The 25,567-nt window shown below is 43.2% G+C and overlaps 1 protein-coding gene across 14 annotated transcripts in view; it reads left to right on the top strand.

Annotated features, from left to right (window-relative positions):
* The window catches only part of scrib (scribble planar cell polarity protein), a 69,162-nt gene that overhangs the window by 40,910 nt on the left and 2,685 nt on the right, over nucleotides 1-25,567 (top strand). For 3 of the 14 annotated variants that reach the window (XM_080050230.1, XM_080050236.1, XM_080050239.1), the window contains 26 exons: nucleotides 1,626-1,715; nucleotides 2,023-2,100; nucleotides 2,442-2,759; nucleotides 4,159-4,239; nucleotides 5,897-6,145; nucleotides 6,728-6,838; nucleotides 6,949-7,125; nucleotides 7,213-7,329; nucleotides 7,621-7,809; nucleotides 8,037-8,156; nucleotides 8,764-8,820; nucleotides 9,443-9,499; nucleotides 9,775-9,855; nucleotides 13,814-13,885; nucleotides 15,328-15,384; nucleotides 15,567-15,695; nucleotides 16,876-16,926; nucleotides 17,580-17,747; nucleotides 18,423-18,582; nucleotides 18,702-18,918; nucleotides 19,140-19,229; nucleotides 19,616-19,798; nucleotides 21,512-21,651; nucleotides 22,011-22,048; nucleotides 22,992-23,066; nucleotides 24,636-24,690. In XM_080050230.1, the coding sequence (XP_079906356.1) occupies nucleotides 1,626-1,715; nucleotides 2,023-2,100; nucleotides 2,442-2,759; nucleotides 4,159-4,239; nucleotides 5,897-6,145; nucleotides 6,728-6,838; nucleotides 6,949-7,125; nucleotides 7,213-7,329; nucleotides 7,621-7,809; nucleotides 8,037-8,156; nucleotides 8,764-8,820; nucleotides 9,443-9,499; nucleotides 9,775-9,855; nucleotides 13,814-13,885; nucleotides 15,328-15,384; nucleotides 15,567-15,695; nucleotides 16,876-16,926; nucleotides 17,580-17,747; nucleotides 18,423-18,582; nucleotides 18,702-18,918; nucleotides 19,140-19,229; nucleotides 19,616-19,798; nucleotides 21,512-21,651; nucleotides 22,011-22,048; nucleotides 22,992-23,066; nucleotides 24,636-24,690 (3,160 nt within the window). Of the gene's footprint in view, nucleotides 1-1,625; nucleotides 1,716-2,022; nucleotides 2,101-2,441; nucleotides 2,760-4,158; nucleotides 4,240-5,896; nucleotides 6,146-6,727; nucleotides 6,839-6,948; nucleotides 7,126-7,212; nucleotides 7,330-7,620; nucleotides 7,810-8,036; nucleotides 8,157-8,763; nucleotides 8,821-9,442; nucleotides 9,500-9,774; nucleotides 9,856-13,813; nucleotides 13,886-15,327; nucleotides 15,385-15,566; nucleotides 15,696-16,875; nucleotides 16,927-17,579; nucleotides 17,748-18,422; nucleotides 18,583-18,701; nucleotides 18,919-19,139; nucleotides 19,230-19,615; nucleotides 19,799-21,511; nucleotides 21,652-22,010; nucleotides 22,049-22,991; nucleotides 23,067-24,635; nucleotides 24,691-25,111; nucleotides 25,168-25,567 lie in introns of all 14 variants that reach the window. The other 11 variants (XM_080050231.1, XM_080050233.1, XM_080050237.1 and 8 more) reach the window with 9 other exon arrangements.

A 25,567-nucleotide genomic window follows, 5' to 3' on the forward strand; every position in this document is an offset into this window, starting at 1 on the left:
AATAAGCGTATAACTTTTTGGTAATAATATCGTAGCATAAAATGCAGAAATTGACCAACCATGTGTGCTCAGATTAATGATAGATTAAAGATAGTTAGTTATAAGAACCAGCAATACCACATACAAGTATGGAAAGTTTTACCCAAACCCAAGTTCTATTCTAGTTAAACCACATATCTAAAATGTTAATACATGGTAGGAAGCATAAGATTATGTGCATATTTGTCATCCTGCCATTTTTTGCTCACAATGCTCCAAAATCGCTAAAACTTTGACTGCATTAGTAAGCTCCCAGTCCAGCACCAGGATCTGCCACACTACATCTCTGCTACTGTACCTTTCCTCTGCTTCTGCTGCTTTGCTCCTCTTCATCACCTGTCCGTGCTGTGTTGCCCTGGAATGAGTGGGCGGGTTGCACTGTGATCAAGTCTGCTTCACCAGCTTCCTCCTCCTAGGTGTTTTTTTCATTTTGGTACATCTCGGGTAAATGGGCTGCCAACCAGATGATGAGCTCCAGACTGAAGAAGTTGGATGAAGTTTTGCATCGCAGTAGTCAAATCTTTTCAATATAAACCTGTGTAGATGATACTTATGCATGTCATGACTTAAGTTTTAAAATGTGTGGACTTTACAAACTTGATATTCACTTTGTTCATCTTCTGTAAGATTTTTTTCATTACACATTTTTTTTAAGGCATGCCTTTTTATTTACAGTGTATTAATACTCATTGTATTATATAGGTTTGTTGTATATGATTATGAATACTCTCCAGTGCTGTTTTCTTTTGAAGAAGACAAACTTGTACTGAGTGTCTTTTAGTTTCACATGAAAATGTTCTCTGCCTTTTGAAGTATTTGTGATATGAAAGATATTTTAATTTAAGTCTGTTTTGTGTAGTTAAGAAATGATTGACGTAGTTTTATTACAAGAAATGCTTGTGTATCTACACTACAACATCCCAAAACCGTCTCCACATTCAGGACACAGCACACTCCATCTGTTACTCCTGACATTTCCCCCTTTTTACTTCCACCTGTCCCTCATTCATCTCCATTCCTCCCACTTTTTGCATGGCTTGCAAGTATACTGGATACACAGTGTTTTATAAATATATGTAGTGTTTAAAGTCCCTTGTCCCGTACATACACAAGACACATTGTACGTTTTTAGTAAGGGTCAAGCCTCTGTGATGGCTTCAGACAGTTTGTGTTTGTTCACTTAATGTGTGAAGTCTACTGTCAGTTAAGTGGTTACAACTACATTGCAGCTACATTTTACCATAAAAGGAAGAAAAAAAACATACTTGCAAAATGTCTTTTAAGCCAAATTCAAAACAAGTAATCCTCCCTATTTCCACTTAAACTGACATTAGGCTCCATACAAGTCAACCCATCCATCTGTTGGCATGACTACAGGATGCTGTTGTAATAAGACTGACGCCACCACTCTGGCAGATTGAGGGAGGTCACCTATGACTTTATTTTAAGTAGAAAATAAATGAAATTCACTTAAAAATAGAAATAACATTTCTTGAGCTTGCCTCCCTCTCATCTGTCCTGGGCTGAGTGGTGTTCAGAGGGGTTTCACTTGTAGTTGTGCTGACTCCTCCCTCCTCAACTTGCAGCACTCCCTGAACATCCAGCGACAGACAGGTGGGCTGGGTATCAGCATTGCTGGAGGGAAAGGATCCACACCTTATAAGGGAGACGACGAGGTAAGACCCCTACCTTCAATGGTGATGCGTTCATGAAATAAAAAGCAAAAGATTATGCAAACACTGTGTGTGTGTGTGTGTGTGTGTGTGTGTGTGTGTGTGTGTGTGTGTGTGTGTGTGTGTGTGTGTGTGTGTGTGTGTGTGTGTGTGTGTGTGTGTGTGTGTGTGTGTGTGTGTGTGTGTGTGTGTGTGTGTGTGTGTGTGTGTGTGTGTGTGTGTGTGTGTGTGTGTGTGTGTGTGTGTGTGTGTGTGTGTGTGTGTGTGTGTGTGTGTGTGTGTGTGTGTGTGTGTGTGTGTCCGTGTCCAGGGAATCTTCATCTCCAGAGTATCTGAAGAGGGTCCAGCAGCCAGAGCCGGTGTCAAAGTGGGAGACAAACTCCTAGAGGTAAAGCATTTTCTCTTTCCATGTTTTTGTTCAGTAACTAGGATTCCTTCACCCTGCTTTTATGCACATTTTGAAGTTTCGCATCAGAATAGCGATTTGACGGATGCTAAAAAAAAGAGTTGAAGTGCAACATGTGAGATGGAAAGACATCTGTCAAATAAGTTCTGACGTAGCAAGCATTAAATCCACATGACTGATCAGCTCTTTCTGCTGGCGACGATGTTCAGGTTTCCACATTTTGCAAACTTTTAAAGATCCATCACATTTAGATTGTGGCTGTTTCATTGTAAGATGTTCAATCAAAGAGCAAGTCAGTCATTCTCTGTGTCTGTTTGCCTCAGGTGAATGGAGTGGACCTGCACGAGGCAGAACACCACACAGCAGTGGAAGCTCTCCGTAGCTCCGGTGCCACCGTTTCCATGACGGTGCTGCGGGAGCGGATGGTTGAGCCAGAGAACGCCATCACCACCACGCCGCTGAGGCCAGAGGACGATTACTTCCCACGGGAGAGACGGAGCAGCGGCCTGGCCTTCAACCTGGAGCCCACAACCAGCGGGCCCCACGAGCGCCTCTCCACCTGCCTGCTGAGAAACGACAAGGGGCTGGGGTTCAGCATCGCAGGAGGCAAAGGCTCCACCGTGTACCGCACAGGAGACACGGTGAGACATGCAGGCCCACAACACCAAAAGTTTATTCAAGAGCCTCTTCCAATCTATTAAGAATGAAGAGCAAATGCATCACTCCCTTGCAACAAGACACTGTAAAGTCATGAGCAGAAAGAAATCACTATACATATACTAAGACATATTTGATGGCTTCCTCCAGATAAGATGTCTTTTATACATTTTAGTTTCAGATAGGACCCCTGAGGCTGATTGTAATCTGTGACGGATAAATAAAATAAAATGTTTTGGAAAATATGGTTAAAATCAATAATACACATTATTAAGAAGAACCTTTCAGCACCTTCATTTGCTTCATTAACTGCTGTTATTAGTTTTTAATCGCAAATAAATTAAAGTGTTCGAAAGTGTAAACCTGACAAAGAGAAAAATGGCAGGTGTGGTCTTGAAGCTGGGAAGTTCAGTCATAAAGTGTTTGCAGTAACTGTGTCAGTCCCAGAGTTCGTCATTTAACAGCGTCTATTCTAGCCGCAGCGTTTACAGTCATCACCAGGGAGACAGAGATATGAATAGCCAGTATTGACACCCGATAGTTCCGCTCTAGCTGGACGGGGCAAGGTGTATATTTGGGACAGCGCAATACTGGATTGCAACTCGTGCAGCTCACCGAGCCCACACAGAGGAAAGGACTAATAAACGTAGGATTTAGGCAGGTCTGACTGTAAGTCTTGCCTCTCTTTCAAAAGCATTTTGAAATGGATGCAGTGACATGGTTGTTGATCTGAAGAGGAGGTGCAGTAAACTTTGTTCCTGCATGTGTTGACACATTTGGTTTTCATTGAGTTGGGCTGAGTTTTATTGTGTATAACAAATATTGCAATTTGTCTGTGCAAAGAAACAATCCGTTTCTGTGCTCATTATTTTGAAAGAGCTGCTTGTGCTGTATGGTAATTTCTGTTTATGATCAAATCATTTGCTAAAAATCTGTATTGTATGTGTGGAACAGTGTGTTTGTGTGTACAGGCTTATGTCACATTTTCAACATGAAGCGTGCCAGCAGTAGTGAAAGAAGGAATTTTATTTTTGGCTCAGATCAGCATTGTTGGATATCACATACTGTCTGACTGACTGGTAACTCCCCTTTTAGACAGCTCACAGTTAGCACACTGACTCGTCACAGCATTGCAGCCTGTTGCACCAGTTTACCACTAAAACACGGCTAGGGGGAACCAGCAAAGATATATTTAATAATCAGTCAACTTTCCCTCTTATTAAACCTTATTTAATTACAGTATCTATGTATCTAATTAGCAACATATTTTAAACTTAGTTTTTATTAGTTAAAAAAAAAACTCTTGGATAGCCTATAGTAATACTGAGTAATCTAAGCACAAAGGCACAAAACAGTTGGACAATGATTCTTGTCTGTTTTTAGGGAATCTACATCTCTCGCATCGCAGAAGGTGGCGCGGCGCACAGAGACAGCACGCTGCATGTAGGCGACAGGGTGCTCTCTGTGAGTACTGCCCATCTCCTCCACATCTCCATCTGGACATCTTTGTATTCAGCGTGTTCAAAACAGGGTTTCCTTTGCAATATTTGTATGGCGTTGAGAATGTGAACAATCTAGTTTTTCTCCTTTTTCTCTTTAGTGGTAGGGATTTATGAATGGGTTGAAGTAGTATTTTTCGGGGGGGGGGGCTAAATATAAATGATGGCTGTTAATGATACTCTTTAGTTGTCTAGGTCTTAGTCCTATTTTAAGCAATGTAAAAGAAACATTTCATAAATGTCATTATTGCTGTTTGTTTGTCTATTAACAATGTAATGTATGTCCATTACACTGACTGCTCTCATCACCAAAGTGTCTTGCCCTTTCTAAGACAGCTCAAACTAACTTGACTAATCTACATGCCTGAAAACTCTTGCACATCAGACAGAATGCTAATACCGTCCTCTCATACTAATTCAAACCTGCCTTGCCTCTCCATGCTTTCCTCTGCTGCTCACACCCCAAGCTCGGCTTTGCTCTCCCTTTTTCTGTCAACACGACTTGCGTTGCATTTTATTTTTTAAATCTAGTGACACCCATGCACAGTTTTTCAATTGATAATAGTGGATTTTCAATGCGTCCTAAGGTTCCTCTCCCAATATGCCAATGTAAAACTGCTCCTACTGTTAACCTTTTCTTTAGTGCAAATTTAAAACGAACTTTCTAGACTATGCTCTTTGCTTTCTCTCTGGGTTTGCTCTCCTCTCTTCTTCCTCTGTCTATTTGTAGGCTCTTTTCTCTCTGTTTTTCACTCCCTCCTTATTGGCTTGCTCACTAATATATGAAGTGCATCTCCTAACCTGCTCGGTGGTGGTGGGTGTGGTGTTGGGTTTGAGTGGGCTGAGCTTGTCGTCCTGCTGAAATGGTAGACATGTGTGTTACCATGGCAGCGGGCACGGTAGCATATCAGCCCGGTGGTAAGAGCCGGTACTGTCGAGTTAGAGCTGACCTCTGCTTGTCACTTCGGACAGGGTTTAGGAATGTGTTTGCCTGAACGCTTGCCCCTAATCTAAAAAAAAAAAAAAGTTCGCAAAAACTAAAGATAGAATCACTCTTTATGGCAATGGCACACTTTTCACATGACTTCTTTGCTTGCCTTTGTTGACTTAAGAACAAATATTTGGAGGAAGCTACACACTTCTACATGTTTTTTAAGTAAACAATGGCAATATGGTTAAAAAAATTACTTTTGAACTGCTAACATTAAAAGATAACAACACAAACCACTTTGAGCTGACTTCAGGGATCTTCAGTACTTTTTAAGGAAAATAAAAATAGTTTTGCTTGCTTGTAGCCTGTAGGATTGTTCTACCAGCCTAAATTAGCTGCAGCAGCCCACTGTTATCCCCCCGCTCCCTCTCTGCCTGTTCCTATTGCTCTCTTTAGGTGTTGGGGATCTTCTTCAAATAACAGTACTCACTTTAGTTCACTCACAAACACTCATCACAAAAAAGTGCATTAACTATCTGATTGTCTTAGATGTTAAATCAATAGTCAAGGTGTAGAATCTGAGTAGAAAAGACTGATTTTCATTGTGCCAATGGCAAAAATGTGGCCGCTTTTCATTGGGAGCGTGCTGGTGGGCTGACACCCTCCGTGGTTGGTTTTACTGTCGATCCAGATCAATGGTGTAGACATGACAGAGGCCAGGCATGACCAGGCAGTAGCGCTTCTTACCGGCACCTCCCCCACCATCACCCTCCTGGTGGAGCGAGACCCCAACGCTCCGGGGGGCTCTCCAGGTCAGTCCAGGGCCCGAGCCCACTCCCCTCCGCCCCCAGAGCCCTCTGACTCACCAGACCAGGACGAGGAAGGCCTGTCCAACCAGGGCACTCACCTCAGCCAAATGGAGGACGAGTATCCCATCGAGGTGAGACCTTTTAGCAGCGGCTTTAGTATATTGAATTGCTTTTTAGTTTTCTAAGCTCCATTAATGCATTCAGCTGCATTAATGTGTGCTCATTTGGCCCCTGCCTTCTCCTTAATGCTGTCCAGTTCCAAAGAAGATGGCGTATGGTATGAAGGCTTGGTCCAACTTGAACTATAGTGCCCTGTAGAGTGTAGGCTGTTATTACCCGCTGTCAGCTGTATTATCCCTTTTGTCAATAATGCAACGGTAATACCTTTTTAAAGTAGCTTCTGTAAGGCAAGAGCTGTACATGCAGAAGATTGGTTTGTGTTTAATAGACAAAGTAGAGATGTAGACATGATTAAAGGTGGTGTCAGCAATTCTGAAGAACGCTTGAATAGCTTTGTCAAAAAATCTGTGAATATCTCCTCCCTGGATTTTTTTCTTTAGCAGACACAGTACGTACATGTAGCAGACCGTGAGGAGACATTCTCTGATTTTGATGAAAAGTGACAACGCACATTCCCCAGAATTGCTGACTCCATTTCACCATTTAAGGCTTGAATCTTCAAATCTCACATTTTCTCTCTCTAATCTAAACAGGAAGTGATCCTGTTGAAGTCAGGCGGCCCTCTAGGCCTGAGCATCGTGGGAGGCAGCGATCATGCCAGTCACCCATTCGGCATCAATGAACCTGGGGTGTTCATCTCAAAGGTAAAACTCAATTAAAGAGTTGCTCAATTCCCTTGTTTTCCAAATGTGTCATTTTGCGTCTCCTGTTATACGTGTTGTGTCTTACTTTCCTTTGCCCATGTCATCATCAGGTGATCCCTCACGGTCTAGCCTGTCAAAGCGGACTGCGTGTGGGGGACCGAATATTAGAAGTGAACGCCATCGACCTGCGTCACGCCACACACCAGGAAGCTGTACGGGCACTGCTGGCCAACAAGCAGGAGATCCGTATGTTAGTGCGGAGGGACCCTTCACCGCCTGGGATGCAGGTGAGCCCGTCAACTCAAGACCAATATACATTCACTGACGAAGGTCTACCATTGGACATCTCACAAGCTGTGCATTTATCACTGCAGGAAATTGTGATCCAGAAGCAGCAAGGGGAGAAGCTTGGCATCAGTATTCGCGGAGGGGCAAAGGGTCATGCAGGGAACCCCTTTGACGCCACCGATGAAGGCATCTTCATCTCTAAGGTCCCGAAACTCTCTCATATGCCACAACTTTTGGAGCCAAATGAATTTACCTTTTTATCTTTAGCTACACCAGCCATCTGTTGGGATTGCGTAAGAGTTCTGAAAACAGTCAATGCAAATCGCTACTCAGAAAAAAAGTGGTTAGTTTGTTGACGTAGCAAGGGCAAAGTTTTGAAAGTGATTGATACAGTAGATATTCTTATGAATAGACCTAAATACAAAGATATTGTTATCGAATCCCAGGCAGTTGTTATCATCAATTTACCTGAACATTGGTTTATATTCAAACAGGTGAGTTCGAGCGGTGCCGCAGCGAGAGACGCCCGACTGCAAGTTGGAATGCGTATCCTTGAGGTGAACAACCACAGTCTGTTAGGGATGACGCACACGGAGGCTGTGCGTGTGCTCCGAGCTGTAGGAGACTCTCTGGGCATGCTGGTGTGTGACGGCTTCGACCCACAGAAAGTGTCTACTGTGGAGGTGAGACAACATGAGTAGTTTGATTTGCACAAAATGTTTTCACACACCATCAAAAGAAAACTATAAACTGTGGGTTAAACATCCACATGAAATGAGTGTCATTGTATAGAATGAACTAAAATGACCTTGAATAAAGTTTATGTCGACTGAGATAGATGAACATATCAATAAATAGACCATTATTGGTTAAATTCTTAAACAAAACTCTGTTTTTGGTCCGTTTCCAGGCTTCTCCCGGAATCATCGCCAACCCATTTGCAACAGGCATCGTCCGTAAGAACAGCATGGAAAGCATCTCTTCTATAGACCGAGACCTGAGCCCAGAGGAGATGGAGATCATGCAGAAGGTACAATACAGATCATACACTGGTTTTTAAACATAAATATCAGAGTTAACATGAGTGCATTTAAGGTTGTGTGCGTATTGTGTAGGCTGGACAAAGCTCAAAATTCCTGAAATAAGTGATGAGTGTTGGTTTGTACACTGGGAAGCAAACAGCACACCCCATTCATCCACATACCAGGAATCACTTTGGCAAATTTTGTAACAGCAGCGGTGGTCACGTCAACACGTGAATCAGATGTTTTGTTCAATGCAACACTGTGCTTCCGCAGCAGTTTGGTGTCAGCAGGTGGAGTTTTCAACGACAGCGCGACTTTGACTCCAACCGCGCACACCACACATAGCCATCTTTTCACTACAGCACCCAGAAAGCGCCAACACAGTTGTTTATTTTGTCCAGATTAGCTTTTGGGAGACTGCCCGTACTGAAGGAATGTAGGGGCTCGTTGCTTTATTGAATGCTGGTTTCTGTTGTTCTTCGGCACACTTTGGCTTTGTTGTCGTACAACTTTAGTCAGCGCACACACAGTCGGATGATAATTTGTATAGTGAACTGCTCTGATTTAAAGGATGAATTGTGAGATTGTAAGGATGTTAAATCTCTTCCCCAGGAGTCTGAGATGGTGAGAGAGACATCACAGTGGGAGCGAGAAGAAATGGAGAAAGTGGTGAGTGAAACTAAAAAATCCTTTTCTGTTTATGGGGAGGCTAGAGGTAAAATTGTATTTGTCAGATCAGAAATAGACGGCAATACATTAAGAGAAGATAATTAAATTTTTGCTCCGTCATAGCTCAGAAAAATGCCAAACACAATAGTGCAGGGTGGAGGTTTAGAGTCAGAAGCTCAGGTCGGCCTGTTATCGGGTGAATGAAGCTTCTCCCTGTGTGGGTATTGTGTTTGACAGAACCATTCCTACAATGTTCCACCTTGCATGCTTTTTTCTGCACCCATAACTAATGAATAGAGAACTTTCTAACGTGTGCGGATTCTATCCTTTCCTTCCCTTCTGTTTTTTCTCTCCTCTCTCCTTTACCGTCGGTGTGTTTGGTGTGATACAAATCATCCAATCACCCCATCTCCATACCACGTATCCACCGTTTTTTTTCTCCACTTCTACTACTGTAACACCCCTTTCCTCCTACTGTAAAACCTCCATATTCCACTTCATTGCATCACTGTGTGGCTGTGTGTGTGGTTGGGTGTCTTCCCTTCTGTCCTCTCCTCTTCCTCCTCCTCCTCCTCCTCCTCCTCCTCCTCCTCCTCCTCTTCCTCTTCTTTTCTTGGTGAAGGAGCGTATGCGTTTGGAGCGCGAGGAGGCAACTCGCCTGCTAGAAGAGGAGACTGAGGTGAGACACTCCTCATCGGCAGGTCTGGAGACAACCTTCCGACCCGAAACACCACAGGATTTGACCATGTTTTGCTCATCCCTGGCCTTTTAGGGGAAATCTTCTCTTGGTTTTACGTGAATACATCAGTCTAAAGCCACAGTCAAACTTGTTCTTTAACAATTCAATACATATTATCCTCTCGTAAAACAAATTTACTTTGGATAGATTATTGCTTGTTATGTGATGAACCTCAGTCTAGTCTCTGTCTCATCTGTGTCTATTTATCTCTTTAGAACATGGGCACTGGACCTCTAAAACTTGACTACAAAACCCTGGCAGCGCTGCCCACCACCAGTCTGCAGAAAGTCAACAGGGTAAGAATCATTTCATTAGCCAGCAGTTGAAGATACACACTAAATGAATGAAAAGGTACTTGAGCAATACTCTCAAGTTGTAAATTGCTTGTATTTCTTTGTGATTAATGGTGAAAATGGAATTCATGGCTCAGAATGGACCTCCTTGTAGAATCCGTTGTGTTTATACCCTGGGAAACTGATTGACCCAGAGCCCACCAGTTGCCCCCTTCAAGGAGCAGGAATCTTAACCTCCTGCCATGTGCATAACCCTCAAGTCAACATTATATGGATGGTGGTTTCAAGGCCAAACCCATATGACATATCACATCACTGACAGTGTGATGTGATTGTGTCCTACTTCAATTAACAAGAGCAACCTAAAGTGGAAAAAACATGAATATCAAGTACGGATCAAAGATGAAGAAGTTTGGGAAAAGGACCAAGCTCTTACAGAGTGAAGTAAAGAACAAGACACCACAAAAGAAGAAAAAAAAGAATGGACCAGACTGTGGGGAAAAAGACAACTGGAAGGATCTAAGGAGTGCGTAAGAAGGTGGCATTGAAAGGAAGCATGGCCAGAGGGCCGGCACTGTCACGGTTGATAAAAAGAGTGTGAGTGTGTGTGTGTGTGTGTGTGTGTGTGTGTGTGTGTGTGTGTGTGAGAGGTGGCAAGATGGGGGGAAGGGGACAGCTGCCCACTATCAAACGGCCTTTCCACAGCGGTATTTTAAACCTGCATCGGGCTCTGAATTGGATGGAGGCTCTCGGTGTGGGTGGGGTGCTAGACGGGGAGGGAGGGCAACGTCCAAGTGTGTCAGTTGGAATTCCCAAAGTCCTCTGAGGAGTACGTTTGAGTGGACTTAACGGCGCTGTCCTGTTACCATCCTAAAGGTATTAGGTCTATTCATTTCTGTCTTGTGTTTGTCTTGTGTCTTTATTCATTCTCTCAACTTTATCTTCATCCAACTGTGTGTCTGAGTTAGGTGAAGATTTTTTTGATTTTGTAGTTATAGTTGTAGTTTTTAGTCCAAGAACGAAAGGAAGACTAAATGTTAATTCTGCTTCCAATTTTCATAAACTTTACATAGGCTGCTTGCATGACTCTGGTCTTGTTGCCCTACTTCTAGATTTAACCTGTTAGATTGACTATGAGAAACTAGCCTACTTTTCATGAGCAGCTGTTAATGCTTGTGTCTTAGATCTTCTGCTCCAGCACACGTGGCCCTGCTCAAACTGTACATCCCTTGATCACTTTGTGATAGTTGTTACAGAAAGTTTAGCTTAAAAACTAGTGGTGTTTTTTTTTGAAAACATTGGGTTATAAAAAATACCAAATGTAATGTTTTTTTTAAAGTGAAATGAACTAAAATGCTGTAAATTGCCCAATCTTTGTTACCTGTTGGTTATGACGTGCTGCATAGAGCTGCCTTTTAGCTTTTGCAACATCACTAGAAAAGGAGGGGTTGAGAGTAAAACTATGTACCATTGTGTTGAAAGGAACTTTTGGTTTATTATGTATTTATAAAACATACTGGAAACCTTTTAAACTTGTGAAAATTGCAAACTTTTTTTTTCAGGGCTCAGATTAAAACTGGTCATCTTTTAAATATGATCTATTCTGCTAATTAAAGCAGTGTAGCTGTTCTTCTGAGAAGCACTTACTGCGTTGTTGTACAGTAGGGAGCGATTCAAATGATTGAGTTCCTTCCCAGCGTGTCCAGCTCAGTGCGTTGGCATGCCGGTTCTCGCTCTCGCACCGAAACCCCAGCTGTCCCTCACAGTCTGTGTCAGAGCCAAAAGGGCACTCATTCACATTCCATCCCACTGACCCTCATCAAACCACTGACTCTTACAGTCAGCATGTAGAGAGCCACGTTACTGGCCCACAATGCATGTTGTATTCTTAGACCAAATATGTCAAGGTTGCGTTGAATACGTTCCAGACATTGTTCGGTTATCTGGGTCTACTTAAGGCTTTTTCAGATGTATTTGTCAGTGTTGGGTTTGAACCTAGTTTGCACTTCCAGCATCAGATTTCTCCACATGGCTCGGGTTTAACGTTGCTTATATTCAGTGACATCACCCGTCCACTGTGTTCAGTACAGTATGGGTGGAAGGTGTGCTGGAGCCCGAATGTCTCCCTGATCTGATAATATGGTTATTTAAGGCATATAGGCTAAGAGCCTGGTCTGCAGTAATGTGTCATGAATGACTGGCACTGAGACACTATCTTAGCAGTCAGGGGCTTGAGTGTCTATTTATAGAAACAAATCATTCTGATAGACACAAGGGAATTACTATTCTGCTCATCTTATGTAAAAGTAAACTTCTGCTTTTGTCGATCTATTTTCACACACTATTTACAACTACACTCAAAGGGAAAATCTGGTTGGTTCCAAGTTTGATCTTGATATTGTAGCAAGCAAACAGTAAAATGATTACAGGAACTGCTCCAACATCCATTACAGTTACAGACCAACTTCCTTATTTAACTTTGACCTACTGTACTAGAATAGTTGGCCTACATGTAGTTTGTAAAGCGGATAGGGGGGGTTAGAGTCAGTGCACCCAACATGATGTGGTTGCTTTATTTGAAGGAAAACGCGTATAGTTTAAAATGTTGGTGGTAGTTAATGGTTGAGTTTGTTTGCCCTGTTGTAGCTACGCCACAGTGTTCCTATGTCTCTGCAATTACTTTGGTAAACAGTGTAATCAAAGCTGATTGAAACCTATACAAATATGTAGTTAAACTAGAGTATCCCTTCATTTCACCTGCTTTCTCCTCTATTGTTTTTCAAACTTTGAGTATGTGAGTTTACTGTATCTGTCCTCCCTCTTTCCTGTCCAGTTCTCTACTTGTGTAAGTGTGACCGCTCCAATGGAGGCCCCCCTACCGGCCCAGTACGGAGCCCCTTTAGAGCCTCTAGGCTTCACCTTAACCCACCCCGCAAAACCCCTCTGCCACATGGACCCCGAGTCCTGCCCTGGTTTGAACACAGAACAGGATTATCTTCAGGGATCCCAGTTCTCCCCTAATGGAACCTCCATGACCGACAGCATGGGCTCATCAACGACCATTAATTCATCAACATTTGCAGCCGAGGATGAGGAGGAAAATATGGTGGACTCTCAGCCTATCTGCTTCAAAGAGAACCCTTTCCTGGTGGCCAATCGCAAAGGAAAGGGCCTTCCAGCCGCAGAGAGGATCCTGTCGGGACCTCCCGTGGGCTACGGGAAAAAGGGCCAACTTCAGCCCTGGTTGTTCAGCAACAAGGCAAGCCGCCTGCCTGAGTGTGGTTTGGAGGCAGCATGGTGTGTTACCGCGCACAGTTTGTTTTTGGGTTTACTTGTGTCCCTTTTGAAGCGTTGTAAATAAGCAACTCTTTTCACAATATCAACTTATATGTCAATGTTGTGTTTGCACTTTAATCACCTTAGCCTCTTGGGAAGTGGAGAGGACATATTTAGTCCCATTGGATATCTAATCACTTCACATGGGTTTGTTGGTGTTTGCTTGACTGTTTCATTGCAGAGGATGAATGTGTTCTTTGAAAAAAAAGATTATATAAAAAAAAAAAATCTCGTCAAAGAAATTGTGAGTCGAGGTTGTGTGTTTGAATCTGCTGAACCGGCGCATGTTTTTGCTGTGAGGAACCCCATGAGGTATTTGCACTCACGATTCCCAGGAATGTCTGTCCCAAACAGCTGCGAAGGAGGTCATAACATAAGTCATGAGAGAACACGACTTGCAAGACGCACAGAAAAATGCATAATTATCAGCCAGAGCTTGTGTGTTGGTTGAATTTACTGGAAGATCAGTTCTCTACAGGACTAAAAGACTGTAGAGAACTGGTGTATCAGTTCTCTACTGCATTAAGTCTAACCAGTGAATCTTGTTTTGGTATTTCTTTACAACACTGTGCAACTGAGTGAAAGCAAGAGCAGCTGTTTAACTGTGTGTTTGGTGTTTTTTCAGTCGGCGCCTTCTGATTTCACCAGGACGGAAAGCCCAATCAGAGAAGCACCGTACTCTCCCTCGCTTCAACCGGTGAGAAGCCCCAACACCCAGTACTATCACTAGTATTTATCATCTACTCCCGTGCCATCTGTTTTCTTATTTTCTCCTTTTCCATGAGTCACTGTTATCGCTGCAGAATAGGTATTTTGACATTTTTGACCTTTCCTCCCAACCGTAGACCAGCCACCACTATTCCGACAGCTCTGTGTGTTCAGGCAGGGACACCCGCTTCGTAAGTGGGTCTCATGGCCCTTTGCTCTGGCCTGGATTTTTTTTTTAAATGTTTAAGCATATGCGTCGGCTGCTCTGAGCCCTCCTATCTGTTGATCAAACCTAACTAGTTCAACTACCCTGTCTGCCACGGTCCTACCAGTCTTAAAAGCATGTGACTGCTTCTCATGGCCAGCTGAATACTTACTGTATGCTTTGCCTCCTGTACACTGGATGTGTAGAAATTGATTTTTGACTGATGGTCTCAAATGTCATTGCCTACACTGACCAGCTGTGGCATCATATTCTCACACAAGGCAGTAACAAGATACAATATCCACTTTTCCCTTGAGCAAAATTAAAAGTCTAGAGTGAATACTTGAAGAGGAATTGAGATACAACATTGGAACAATGTAACAAAGGTCCCACAATTGGGGATCAAATTATCTCAAGGTAAACCTGGTGGTTTTGCATTGATTGATGGTGTCTTGGCCTGGCATCATCCTAAAGGCGCTCCAGTACAGTTTTTTTCGATCGCTAAACCACAGTGGGCACAACTGGAACGACAAGTGCAAAACTCTAACTACACTATGCACAGCAGCGGTTCATGTGGACCAAACTCTAGATCGTTTTTCATCGAGTTGCACCCCTACAGTAAATATGAACATAACAGGAATTGATTTCTGTATTACAATTATAGAATATTTACACAGATACATACTACATTTAGAAATGTTATCAATAAAATAAAATAAATAAAAATATGTATCTATTGAAGCAAACTTCTGATCTTCATTTATTTTTGTTTACCTAAACATAACTGGTATGTTAATAAACAATTTCATGTGAACTAATTTCACTCTTTCCTCAAATAAATGTTTACTTTATTTGTGTGAAGTAACTCAAATTATTCAAAACTGTAAAAATGAAAAGTTTGTAATTTGTGTATTGGGGTTTGATGCTAGTGTTTATACTCTGAGTGTGTTCTGAGTGACAGTGTGTGTTATCTCAATGAGGCTGGTTCATAGTGTTTGCTGCACTGAGCCTATTTTGCAGGTGAAGTGAACTGTTCAGCTCCAGTGACTTTTGGTAGTGCATACTGTAGTTAGAGTTTTGCACATTGAGCTACAGTTGTGCCCACTGTGGGTTAGCAATCGGGAAAAAACTGTAAGTGATCGACTGTGTGAAAACTGAGGAATTTTCCGCCGATTCGTTCAATTTATTATTTTGTCATTGTTATATGTTCTTTCTTTTTTTCGCAGGCGAACATTCATTACACCTCCACTCCTACTAATGCCAGGGACGACACTTCATCTCCAGTGAGTGTCTCATCAGTGAGATTGAAAAAATTAACTGTAGCTTAGAGTTGAACTGATCACACCATTAGCTCCCATCAATTTTTGTTGTTGTCATTTATCATAAAGTTTGGTGTTTCAGATTATATTTCAAGACTGGCTAGACTGACCTCTTGTATTAAAATGTCATTGGTTTTTCCCCCCAGACGCGGCCAGGTGCCATCCAGCCAATGGGGCGCGTTGTGCGGCCGACCACCTCCCCCGCCACTCCGGAAGGCCACAGTCCCAACCCCTTCCAGCATGGCCCCTCCCCCTTCAACTCCTCCAACACCTCTGTAAGACCCCTCACCACCACATAGTGCTGTTCTCTGTCCACTCTCTCCGCTCCGTGCCACCTGCTCCATAATAACACTCAAGTGGGATCTCACAGTTAGTACAGCAGAGATGCAGATGATAACGGCACAAGAATGTTTCTAAAGAGGCTAGAACCAAAGAAAGGAAGACTTGTATTTAAATAACGCAAAGGAGTTGAATATATGCAGGTGCTGCTCTCATTGCCCCCCCCCCCCCCCCCAGGCACACCTTAGAGGTTAGGTGTAGGAAGGCTACCCGAAAATGGAGCATCCATCAAGAGATCGTACCTTCTTGCCGCCTTCTGAAACGTTGCACTTACCACTATCTTTTCCTTTGGCAAGCAGCATAGTTGGATTGGTAAATAACGAAGCAGCTATTTCATGTCAGGTCTTTCCTGATTTCACAAAGAAGCTCGTACTGAAACAAATCAGTCATGGCTTTGAACTTCCTAGAGGCCCTACTGTCTGTCTGTCCCTCTCTGGCATACTCCCCCCCCCACCCCCTCCTCTCTCTCACACATGGAACCAGCTGCCATTTTGTTCACCTGTTCTTCCCTACACAGTCTTCTTCAACTTTGCTGGTTTTTTCATAGTCTACCCTTTCCTCCATGTCTCTGTCTGTCTTACACCATATGAACCGACCCCATTCCCTCCATGGTTCCCCCCTCCCTACAGCCTCGCGCTCCCTCCCCCACCACGCCCGACGAGTTCCCCATGAATGTCAAGCAGGCATACAAGGCGTTTGCCGCCGTGCCTCGCTCGCTGGCAGTGCTGGAGCCGCCGCAGGTAGGCCGAGCTGCCCGGAAAATGCCCGGGTCAAAATGACAAAAAGCATGCTGTGCTGATTGGTTGGTCCCCCCCCCCCTTCTCCCTCCTGGAGCAGGATGTCCTGCACCGTGTCGGGGGGCTGTGACGTGATGTGACGTGTGGAATGCGCTCATCGTTGGTTTTTGTACTCCAGTGCCATCATCTGTTCATACTGGTGTCGAGTCTTGATCCATTGGTCCATCCGTGTGTGGCGCGTGTACTAATATTCAGTCCCTCTTTTTACATGTTGTATCCCAGATGCTAACTGTCTTGCCTGCACTGTCTCCATGTCCTTGTCCTCAGTCTGAGTTTACTAAACTTTACTTGCTAATGCTCATCCTACTCTGCCCTACAGGACCTGTACGGTGTGAGGAACAATTTCAGCCCAATGCACCCTTCACCTGAGGTGAGTGAACACGTTGAGCAAGACATATAAAAAATAAATAAAAGCTAAAGCATTGGACAATATTCAAGGATTAGATCGTTGTTTTTCTAGGGTTGTCATTCAAAGACTAGACATTCAATTGAAGATGGTACCAGTGTTGAATAATGAGTTTGTTTGTAGCCTTCATGTTGCTAGACTAGCTAGTTTTATGATGTCTGTTTGTGGTGTGTGTTTTTTAACAGTTTGGTTTGCCACACTAGTTTTTAGGAAATTGTAGAAGTTTCAAATTGCTTGTGTAAAGGGTTTTACTGCCATGGAGGAACTTCATTTACGACAAGTGAAAACGAGTCCAAAGTTTCTCCCAAAGCCTTAACCAACGAAACAGACAGGCTGGATCTTTTATTGACCAAAGAAAAAGTGCTTCTTATATGAGGTCTCCCTTCTCCTAGAACTTACAATATATCTTGGGAATTTTCCCAGTAAGACTTGTCTGGAAGTCTTTCTCAAACGTATTTATAACTGTATTTGAGAGAAAAATATCAAATATGCTGCTGCAAGAACAAAATATGGCTCCATGTGTGGATACATGATGAAAAAAAACAAAACAAAAAACAACCTCAGGCCTTAGTAGTGTTAGTGTGACAGTCTGGTGACAACCTCTGTGGCCTTTTCAGCCTGAGTTGCACAACGAGGTGTTTGATGATGACATAGTGGGTCAGGAGAGAGCTGGTAAGGGTGTGACGGGTGAGATCTCCCCCCGGCCCTCCCTCTCAGCTGACCGTCGGGACTATATGAGCCTGGCAGCAGTGCCTCGCTTCTCCAGGCCGTCCATGGAACTGCAGGTACCCACCGCCTGCGCCACCTCTGCAGCAGCCCCGCTCTCTGTCTGGGCTACGGTGTGCTTGGCTTGACCGGTGGTGGGAGACGGCCATGCTACGTCTGTCAGTAAAGGGACTGCCAGTTAATTGATCTTAAATCGGCTTAATGGTGACGGTTTCTGTTTCAATGGCTGTTTTTTTTTCTTTCTTCTTGGTCACTCATTTTCTCCTCTTTTGGCAAATCGCTTTGCAGCAATGCCAATAGCAATAAAAAATTAACATCTTAGCTTCAAATATTGGCATTTGTTAAATTGCAGGTGCTATCGTTTCAGCACTTAATGGTGGAATCAGTGATTCTGGCCAATGCTGTTGTCCAAATCAGTGAATATCTCTTCACCAGTCCACAATGAAAAACAATCTGGTGCTTATACTACACAGCCTATTCTCTGTATACTGGTATGTAAAGAAATGCGGCCCACCATCGCAACATGCCTGTTTACAGAGCCAAGGTTGTGTATTAACAATCACATTTATTTTTCAGCGTGTGCACACATTACAGACAAGAAGCAGATCATGAGATGATAATAACTTATTATGACAAGAAGTGATTTTGACAACAAGCTTTCTCCAGAATCACTGACTCTACCTTTTAATGATTTTATTAATTTTCATTTGTATTCTGTTCTTGTAACCCTACAGACTCCTTCTCCGACTGGAAAGAGCAGCCCAGAGCAGCGCTCCTTCAGAGACAGACAGAAGTATTTTGAGATTGACGTGAAGGCGCAGACTCCTGAAAAACCCAAACCCCGAGTCTCTCTAGTTGGAGAGGATGACCTCAAGAAAATGAGGGAGGAAGAAGGTACATTTCCATTGTTTCTCCTTGAGCATCCTTCCATATAATAACCATACACTGTATATAACCAATATAAACATGTGACTTGGCTTTACCTGCTTACTAACCTGTCTGTTTGTCCCCAGAGATGAAGTTCCAGCAGCGGGCGCGTGAGTACCTGATGGATGAAGACGAGGAGGATGAAGAGGAGGACCTGGCTAAGCAGATGGCCCAGATGAAGGCCTCAGGCAAAGTGCTGCTGGACGGAGTAGAGTACAACGTGGAGCCAGTATCCAGCCCATCCCCGCACTGTAACACCCCACCAAACTACACCGCCACACCACCCAGCTACTACGGCTCAGGGTGAGAAGCTGTATAGTATTACTGCTTGAAATGTTGTTGTTTTTTCAGTTCCTTCGCTAATGGCTTTGTGTGTGTGTGTGTGTGTGTGTGTGTGTGTGTGTGTGTGTGTGTGTGTGTGTGTGTGTGTGTGTGTGTGTGTGTGTGTGTGTGTGTGTGTGTGTGTGTGTGTGTGTGTGTGTGTGTGTGTGTGTGTGTGTGTGTGTGTGTGTGTGTGTGTGTAGACCTTCCTCCGTTGATGGCAAAGGTGACTCTCAGAGGAATTCACTGGAGGACAGCTTCAGGCACGATCAGAGGCCCAACTCCATGACTGGGTAATTAAATGGCACACATTGGGGTTCGGCAGTATCTGATTTTTGATCCCTTTAAACTTTTTACCGACAGATAATACCTTTTTCTTGCCGAACATTACAATGATTAATCATGTTGAAGTTACCTTTATATCATCTTCAGACACAGGCATTGGTGCTGGTGCTCCTGACACAGACACACACTCTTAATGCATTTATTATAGACTTGTACACATTACGCAGCAGATTTTTTCATGACGGTAATAAAGAAATACTGTTGCTATTTATAAATACTCCAGGATACAGTATATTATAACCGCCTATCCCTAACACATGGCGTCTTTGAATGTCTCTCTGCTGTTGTTTTTGTCACTGTTCTCATTATAACGTCTGCTTGTGCGTGTTGTCAGTCTGATCCCAGCGTACTCCGGGGAGACGGCGGCTCCCATCCGCACAGCCAAAGCCGAGCGCAGGCATCAAGAGAGACTTCTGCTGCAGAGTCCTGAGCTGGTGGTGTCCCCCGACAGAGACATGTCCCCTGCTGAGAAACGAGCTCTGGAGGCTGAGAAGAGAGCCATGTGGAGGGCAGCACGGTAAATAGAATGCTTTCTCACTAGCCAGATAAAATGGCTAATCAGCTCTTATTGTTTTGTTTTTTTAATGTTTATTATCTTTATTTTGCCTTTGTCCACAGCTTATATCTCTTTTAATTAGATATAAATGGGGATGTGTCAAAGAAAGTATGAATCGATTTACAAATTTTTTTTTTAATGCAGTGTAATTCAGTGTGATAGCAGCTTGGCCGTGGTTCAAAAAGAAGGTGTTTAATCATTTAAAAAAATAAATAACTGAAATTGCTGAATTAAAATATTAAAGGTCAGTGACGTTTTTTCTCAGCTGACGAAACCTCTAGTAACTTGATCAACCATTTCAGAATTGACACAATCATGACCCCTTTTTTTTTTTTTTTTTTTTTAAACTGTCATGCTCTAGTGATGCAAAACTAATTTGGGGTAATGAACCGGGGGAAATAGGGAAAGTGTCTTTTGCACATTAGTTTTACCACCTGATCCCTTCAAGGCTTTGACCTACTTTGCTTCTTCCACACTGACACACACAATGTCGAGCTTTCTCTTTACAAACTAGAGTTCACACGTGCAATAACCCATATATTTGAATCAGATGATATAGATTCAAACATTTTAGTAGTATCATGATAAAATATTGAAAATGCAAAATGTTCTTTACCATGTCAAAGCTCACCAACAGTGAGTGTCAATAAGACTTTGTCACACTGGTCAGTAACAGGGTTCAGTTTATTTGCCTAGAAGTCCCATGTGCAGCCAACCCAAATAAAATCTCCTAGGTCATTCTTTGTGTCAACACCGTCCTGTGTGTGGTTAGTTCGTCTTCTTTCTGACTATTTTTGTGTCTAAAAAATATGGATCTTATTTATTATTCCCAGCTTTCCTAAATGTGTTTTACCTTCCATTCTTTGGTTTTCTTCCCTTTTTTCTGTTTCTATTCCTTCCTTTCCTCCACATATTCTTCCTTTACCATGGTGTCTCCCCTCATCCTATCCCCCCCTCCCCCTACCTTGCGGGGCCCAGGCCCTATGGCCTAGAGGACGATGTTAGGCAGTATGAGCAGGACCTGGCTAAGAGGCTGTACCAGGCCCGAGTGCGGGCGTCTCAGGGCGCGGCCGAGGCCCCCCAGGCCCCTTCCTCATCCTCCGCTGCCTCCCAGCTCAGGTCTGCTCCTTGGCCCCACACGCACGGCATCGTGGGGTGTGCTGCTGGGCTGCTTGGGTGTATTTTGGGATGTTTTTGCTAGACGCCGAGTTTTGGAAAGGTCCAAGCAAGCGCTCACAGCAACCCTGTGGCAGTGCTTCTGATGCCTTTCAAGTGCTGTCTTGCTTCTGCACGTCTTTGCTGTTTCTATAGCTTCTAGCTCCCCCCTCTCTGTCCTTTCTCTGTCTTGTCCCCCACTCTCTCTGCAGCACTCTTTTCATTTGCGCATTGCTGTTCTTGATTTTCATTCTATTTGTACTAACATCATCCCGCAGTGAGTTTGTAAGCTGCTCGTCAGTTGAGGGTGGAGCCTACTTAGCAGTAGGTCGTCCTTTTCCTGGAATGCGTCTCATTGTGCAAAATTTAAACTGGTTGTTTTGTCACAGCAGACCAGGACAAGGAGCACCCACAATTAGGTGTTATTATTGGCACAGCACCCGCCTGTGCCTTTTTCTGTATATTTATGTTCTTGTATCCTTCAAGCATTTATCTTATGGTGGTCGATTTTCTTTGTAGAATGAAGTCTCTGGAGCAAGACGCGCTGAAAGCTCAGATGGTCATCGCCAAGTCTCGAGACGGGAAGAAGCGCGGCACACTAGACCAGCTGACGGAGTCGCCCTCGCCTGCACCCACACCCTCTCCAACACCTATGGAAGGTAGAAAGCTGCCCACCTTTACAAACTTATCTTTAGAGACTATTTTAACATCAGCAGCGGTTTTAACTGAGTATCGCAATACCTGTAATGATTTCCTTCACATTTCTTACCCTATTTTTTCGTTGTTTTTTCCCCCCATCCTGTTAGTGTTTTGAAAAGTACATAACAATTGGATATTTACTTATTTAATTCCTACCACTGCTTAACTAAACATGTTTTCCAAGTAATGTTTTTAATCTTATTCTAGTGGTAGAATGTGCCAGTTTTAATAAAGTTTTTATTTTGAACCTTTTTCTAAAGACGTGTGCTTTGGATTTATTCTTGATGATTTTCACATATTTTGTTTTTACCCCCGACAGAGCTCAGTCCTCGAGGATTAACCTCCCCCGGCAGGCTGGTAAGCACCAAACATTTTTTGTTTTTTCTCAATTCCCATTTTGTTCTTAACTGATTTCTCTCACTGGTCTTTTGTGTCTGTCAACAGTTTACTTTATCCCTTGTACGTACTTGGAGAGCTTGAATCATCAAATATTTGCACAGAGCTGTTAACACGGACTTTGCAGCTTCATTTGAGAAAGGCAACACATTAGATTGCTGGTTTACAAGCTGGAAAAAGGGGAAAAACATAGATTTGCATCAAAACACATCGGCATTAATCCTCCATCTTGCTCATTGTCACTCTAGTCAATTCAGTCACAGCTGGCTGTTTGAATCACCCATCAGCCTCTCTGCCTCCCACCACTCCTTTTTCTATTCCCTCATCCTTTTCTCCTATTACTTTTCCTCTCCTCTACTTTGACTAGGGGTGTAAATTGTTGGTTTCGTCCTGATACGATATAGGAGCGATTAATTGGACAGCGAATAATATGTATATAAGATATTTCTCAATATCACAAAGTCTGCCGCGATACTACTTAGATTTGATTTGATTCAGGGGCCTGCGATCGATATGAGAAGATATTATGCCTATTTAACACACAAAAAACAACTAATATATGATTTTACCATTTTATTTCTGAGGTCTTCAAAATATTTAAATTAAAAACAATCCATCTTTTTAGTGGAAATAGTGTCACCCAGACGCGAGAGAGAATGGCAAAATTAAAGTTTATATTACAGATGGCCATATACATTGTCTGGTCATTGCATCGATGCGATTCGATATTTTGCCAATGAATCGATATTTCAATTTCTATATTGATGTATCGTTACACCCCTACTTTTGACCTTTACCTTTCTGCCCTTATCTCCTCTTTTCTATACTTTATCCGACCCTCCTCTCTCACCTTGTTTCCCCTTCTCCCACATCTTTTGCTCATTCCCGTTTGCTATCCTTCTAGTCCCTGTCGTCAAAGAAGTTTGACTACCGACAGTTTGCTGCCATTCCTTCTTCCAAACCCGTATACGACATCCAGGTATTGGCTGCATGCTGAGCTCCCGGGGTCCCAGTCTCCTCCTCCCTCCCCTCTCGTTTCTATGTTAAATCAAGAGGCATCACTTCCACTAAAGTCTAGGATTCGGCTCAATGGTTGATCAGTACTTCCTGCTCTGCACTATAGCGGTTATGGCTCACTAATACTAACTCGCAGAGAGAGAACTTACTATAAATAAAATGTGTCCTGGATCTCCCTCATGTTCTGCCTTCCACCTACTACTCACGAATGTAAGAGCATCTGTAGCAGTAACCTTCAGTAACCTTTCACACCCATCTATCTATCTATCTATCAGCTAACCAATCAATCACGGATATTAACATGCAGACAGGTTTTTGATCCCACTAACCAGAATTGGTTCCGGGGGCCACAAACTCACTCTGCATCCCATCCACTCTCACATTCACTTCCATCGGCCATTTTGTTTCAAGCACAAGTCACATATTCAGGTAAAAAGGAATAATTTAAATTTTTCACTAGATGTCCTCCCATGCTCCGGCTTTATATACACTGATCTGTGAGATCATTAGGGTTCAGGTTTGGTGTAGGTTTGTGCGACGTAGTTTAGGGAGTGGAAGCGGGAATCCTGGAGTGGTGATGGAGTCTGCAGGGCTTTTTTCTGGACATGTTCTTTAATTATTTATCCAGGTGGGGTCAAGTACCGTGTGGTCGTCTGTGTCACTCAGTGTGGGATCTGGTGTTGTTTGGTTGTTGCACAGTGACCTCAATTTGTTCTCCCTTTGGCGGATGTAATGTATTACATTTCATTGTATGTAAATGTTGGCATAGTGCTTCATATTTCTGTTAAAGGTTGTGTGTCACTACGGTCTGCAAGGACAGGGTCACATGACAGCGGAAAATATATCAATTACTATGAAAGAGAAACTACCAAAAAGCATCCATCAGATTCTTGTCGCCCACAGAAAGACTAGAATCAAAGAGACGGCAAAGACAACAAATGTCTTCTCAACCAAAAAGTCAACCAGCGTGTCCTATAAGATTAAACTAAAATACACAAAAATCCAAATATTGTCAGCCAACAGTTTACTTGTGACCAGTTGAGCTAGGTCGGTCACAGGATCCTTGGTTCACAGGTCATAGCTGTCCCTAGAGTTTATACCTAAGTTGAATAAACAACTTCTGAACACTGATAAAAGAGGAAAACATTGTCAGTAATAGTCTATGACAACAACTACACATTCTGCCTGGTTTTCCATTGTGCCTTGGTGACTCCTGTTGGTGCTGTACTGTTGCTCTGTTTGCTGTCTCTTCGTGGATGTGCCTGCACTACACAACAAACCCCGGAACTGATGACCCTAACTTAACCTCCCTTACTTTTAACATGCCAGTCTTTCCCGGGGGAGTTAGTAGAGTGGAGGTACTGTTGCTTTTTGTGGCTGTGAAACATTGGAAGCTTCTGCGCTGTCTTCATAACCGGCAGTGAGCAGCTGGCACGTCTCCTCACCGTGTCCCTGCTCACATGGTGGAGGATTTCCTTGGGGTACAGGTCACTGAAACTGCAGATATTTACCCTCTCTTCTTGCCTTCCAGTCCCCGGACACTATCGATGACATGCAGTTCATTGACGACGGCTCCATCAATCCAGGTGAGTGGAGAAGCTATCCAGTATTTCAGATTCTATCAGAAAAGGAAGGGTTAACGGTGGTGTCCACTATTCTGGAGAATGCATGTTGAATAATTCCTCGATCCGCTCCCTGTCCGTACTGTGTGCGATGGAAGAAAAAAATCCAGTGTTAATACACAGCCTAGGCTCTGTAAACAGGCATTTTCCTAGCTATGGGGGCCCCATTGTTTACATACCAGTTTACAGAGCCTAGTCTGTGTATTAACACCAGATTTGTTTTCAGCGCACACACAGTGCGGATGAGTAATGGATCACTGAGATATTCACTGCTTTTGACAAAAACCTTTCTCTAGAATCGCTGACACCTTTTAAGTGGGAAATATGTGTGTGCCCAATAAGAAACGCATTAATTAAGTCAATTTCATGTACCCCTTTGATTCAGGTGACCTGGAATAAGCAGCTCCTATTGGTAGGATCCGGTGAACAGTTGTTTTTTGGGTGTGTGAGATTGTATGTTGGTTTGTGCATTTATAATCCAACATAACCTAAATCTAGCTGTGTGGCAAACTGTGGGTTTGGGTATTGAGACAAATGTGTGTCTACCTGGGTGTGCTTGGTCTGCTGCTGCCCACCACTGATGTTGAGCCCAAAGTGGAAGTTGCTGTGTTAAACTAATGATCTCACACTAACCACTGATCCAGACTGTGCATGGAGGTTTTTAAAGCGTTGACTGAAACTAGTAGTTACTCATAGCTCGGAGTGTTTTACTTATTTTCATGGTGATGTCAGTGTGTTCACATTCACACAAACCAGGTTGAAATGTAGTTGCATGCACTTAGACAACCTGGCCACTGTAAATGTTGAATACATGAAGCAGGTCACCATCAAAGTCTACCTT

Source organism: Ammodytes marinus (assembly GCF_949987685.1).
Source record: "Ammodytes marinus genome assembly, chromosome: 21".
In the NCBI taxonomy this organism is placed as follows: Eukaryota; Metazoa; Chordata; class Actinopteri; order Uranoscopiformes; family Ammodytidae; genus Ammodytes; species Ammodytes marinus.